Here is a 3,879-nt window from a genome sequence, read left to right as displayed (position 1 = left end):
TGATGTCATTCCTTGTAAATAGCTGAATAATACTACATTGTGCACAAAAGAGTGAAGATTGATTAGGATGACAATTTCAGGTAGGCTATGGGAAAACAAAAAACAAAAAACAAACAAACAAACAAAACTAGAGGCATCTTTTCTAAACCAAGAGGTTAAATTCCCAGAGTATTGAAATGTGGTAGCAGGAGGGGTTCCTTCAAGCAAGATGCAGTAGAAAAAAAGAACAGTCTACACTGAGATGAAAGGTCTAGGAGTACAGTGAGTTTGTACCAAGAAGTGTATTCCTCAGTGAATGATGATGTGGTGGGAGGAGTTGTTCCTAGGAGAATGCTGTTATAGCACTAAGGGTAAACATGGGCAGAGCATAATAGAGAACAGGAAATTTAGTGAGACTCTCGTATCAGATACTCAGCCCAGTGGATCCCTGGGGGTCGCTGATAGACAGTGTTCTTGGGGATCAGCATCTGACACAAACTTGTACATGGATTAGAAGGAAAGGATGAGACAGTTGACTGGAAAGTGAGGAAGTGTTTTCTAATTGCATTAGAGAAATCTTTTTTTTCAATTTTTCCCATTTATTTATTAATTTGCTTCACATCTCAATACCAGCCTCCTTCCTCCCAGTCTCCCATACACAACTCCTCCCTTATCCCTCCCACCATTCTCCTCTGAGAAGGGGGAACCCACCATGTATCCCCTCCCCAAAACACACACCAAGTAATGCATGATCTCCCACTGAGGTATGACAAGGCAGCCAAGTTAGGGAATTGTGATCCACAGGCAAGCACTAGATTCACAGACAGATCCTGCTCTGTGGCCAGTTGCGAGGATTGGGGGGCATGTCCAGTACATGCTTGCTTTTTGGTTGGTGATTCAGTTTCGAGGAGATTCCAAGGTCTAGATTAGTTCACACTCTTTCTGTGGAGTTCCTACCTTCTTTGCGTTCTCCAGTACTTCCCCCAGTTCTTCTGCAAGACACCTTGAGCTCTATCTAATGTGTGGCTATGGGTCTCTACGTCTGTTTTGGTCAGCTGTTGGGCGGATCTTCTCAGAAGACAGTTATGTTAGGATCCTGTCTGCAAGCATTTCATTACCTGTGTCAGTGATTTGTTCTTGCCCATGATATGGGTCTCAATTTGTCCCAGTTGTTGGTTAGAATTTTTTCTTATTTAACCAAATCTTCATTTTCTTGACAGAGTTACTATGAAATGCAAGCAGGACCATGCATGCCATTCAAAAATTTCTACAAAAGCAGTGATCGAACACTAATCTGTTTTGAGCTTTGAATGTAGAAATAAAAGAATATGCATTGCTCTGAAGGATTTCATAGTTAAGTGAAGGAGTTACAATTATTTTCAGCAAATCTCTGCTCCAAGAGGAAATGTATGATTCAGTTGTGTATATGTATCTGTGCTCACTAAAACCCCCAGACCTATACGATGCCTGGTAAGAACGTCTTTCTTTTTTTTTTTTCTTCAAATAGATTCTGTTTTTATTGAATATCTTATGTATTTGCATTTCAAATGTTATCCCCTTTCCCAGTTCTCCCCTCCCACCCTCCCTCTCCCTGCTTCTATGAAGATGCCCCCCACCCACCTTCTCCCACCTCACCACTGCCCTGGCATTCCCCTACAGTGAGGTATCGAGCCTTCACAGGACCAAGAGTTTCAAACTTCTAGACAGAATATTGAGAAGCAGCAGCAAGTCCTGTGTCCTTCAGAATCTACACTTGGCCTTTGTGGAAGCCTTCGCATAAGTAACTGTTTAATTTCATCTTGATACCATACTAATATGAAAAAAGAAACCAGAAAGTGAGTGAATTAAGGCATTTCCAAGTTCTCCTGATGTGAGGGAAAAAAAGAAGACAATGTAGTGATGAAGGGAAAGACTTGTATTGGACAATACTTCTTGGATTTTTGGATGACATATTAGGAGGAAAACAAAAAAAGTCCAATTAGTAAAACTAAATCCTCAGATAGATTATTTGATATAGAAAACACAGTAATGTTAAGATAAGCGAAGACAACAGAAAATATGTTAAAGATCAGGGCCAGGGTTTAGAGAGCAAGAGGGAATAAGAGGTTGACTGACTAACAGGATGAACTGAAATTAAGAATGGGGACAAGAATAAAATATTGCATAATTTTTAGATACAAAGTTCACCACATTCATATATTTTCTTGCCTGGTATGAATTGTCTACTATTTTCCTATTAATAAATATAGCATGCATTTAGTGCTGGTGTCTACTAGAATACACTGACAAACTTGACCAAGATGAGAAGTCTTCTCACTCAGATTTGTATACTGTGGGAGACCGGGCATTTACCAATAACCTTCTTGAAGGCAGATTTCACATCCTTGTTTCTTAGGCTATAGATTAGTGGATTCAGCATGGGAATGACAATAGTGTAGAAGACAGACACAACTTTATCTTCTTCCAGGGATTTTTTTGAACCACTTCGTATGTACATAAAGATAAGGGTCCCAAATAAAAGAGCCACAGCAGTGAGGTGGGAGACACATGTTGAGAAAGTCTTGGCTCTTCTACCTGAAGACTTCATTTTCATGACAGCTTTGATAATAAGCAGGTAGGAAATGAGTATGACTAAGGCATTTGCCAAAATCACAAAATTCCCAAAGAAGACAATAATAATTTCAACATTTGCTGTGTCACTACAGGCCAGCTTCAGCAGGGGTGGGAGGTCACAAAAAAAGAAATTGATCTGGTTATTTTCACAGAAGGAGAGAGAGAAGGTACATGTGGTACGCAGGATGGCTCCAGACACTCCACAAAGATATGCTCCTACTACCAAACTCCAACATTTCCTAGGGTGCATGGCCACAGTGTAGAGCAGTGGTTTGCTAATAGCAACATAGCGATCATAGGCCATCACAGAAAGTAGGAAGCATTCTGTACCAGCGCAAACAGTGAAGAAGAAGAACTGGGCAGCACAGTGACCATAGGAAATGGCTGTTTTGCCTGTAGCCAGTGTGGCAAGAATCTGAGGAGTGATGACTGAGGTATAACAAGTATCCAACACAGAGAGGTGGCTCAGGAAGAAGTACATAGGTATGTGGAGTTGAACATCTATATGGATGAGAATGACCATGCCCAAGTTTCCCAGGATAGTGACAAGATATAAGCTAAGAAACACCAGAAAGAGGGGAATCTCCCAATTGGGGTGGTCATTAAATCCCATTAGGATGAATTCAGTTACTGTTGTGACATTATTCTTGGCCATGGATTCAATGTAGACAGTTTGTTCATCAGAAGATAAGAGTGAATTATAAAGAAACCACAACTGAAGTATAGTTTTTTCCTTGTGATAGGAATTAAATTTATAATCCCTTAGTATTTGTAGAGGTTAGGTTCAGAAATCTCGAATCTTCATTTCATACAACAGAGTTTCATTTTTCAAAATTTCTGTTTCTGGTTAGTTCTGGTGTACATTTGGAAATTTCTGTAAAGATAAGAGGCCTATACTTCTCAGGTTTAGAAGGTACCATGATGTTTGTTCCTCTATTTCAATACTCTCACATCTACTATGAAGGCATCTGGTTCACAGATCCTCTGTCCACAGAACTTCAACATAGTAAGTCTCATTTTGGCTTGGGTTTTATTGCTTTTGTGTACTGACCTTAGTTTTATCCCTCAGACACTGGCATCAGTTTAACTTCCTTCTCCCACAAAGCCTTTATGGAGTTCAGAAACAGAGAGCTGGCTCTTCATATTGACTAATCCCTTACAGTGCCCATTCACATATTGTTCTTATTTGACTATTCAGCAAGACAAATGATCTATTCAGATGTAACTAATAACTAAAATTCTGCATTTTAGCTTAGTCTTTATTACTCCAAATCAAAAGGCATTTTT

At 39.7% G+C, this 3,879-nt stretch overlaps 1 protein-coding gene across 1 annotated transcript; it reads right to left on the bottom strand.

Annotated features, from left to right (window-relative positions):
- Nucleotides 1-2,296: 2,296 nt before the first annotated feature.
- Or9i1b (olfactory receptor family 9 subfamily I member 1B) lies at nucleotides 2,297-3,247 on the bottom strand. The gene has a single exon (NM_001000263.1). It carries the CDS (start codon nucleotides 3,245-3,247, stop codon nucleotides 2,297-2,299), a length of 951 nt encoding a protein of 316 aa, NP_001000263.1.
- Nucleotides 3,248-3,879: the final 632 nt, after the last annotated feature.

Source organism: Rattus norvegicus, chromosome 1, assembly GCF_036323735.1.
Source record: "Rattus norvegicus strain BN/NHsdMcwi chromosome 1, GRCr8, whole genome shotgun sequence".
NCBI classification, from domain to species: domain Eukaryota; kingdom Metazoa; phylum Chordata; class Mammalia; order Rodentia; family Muridae; genus Rattus; species Rattus norvegicus.
The sequence above is the reverse complement of the archived record's forward strand: the minus strand, read 5'-3'. Positions and strand labels throughout refer to the sequence as shown.

Bases quoted from the DNA above. Each gene is read 5' to 3' on its own strand.
- Or9i1b (NM_001000263.1), bottom strand. From the start codon at position 3,247: ATGGCCAAGAATAATGTCACAACAGTAACTGAATTCATCCTAATGGGA.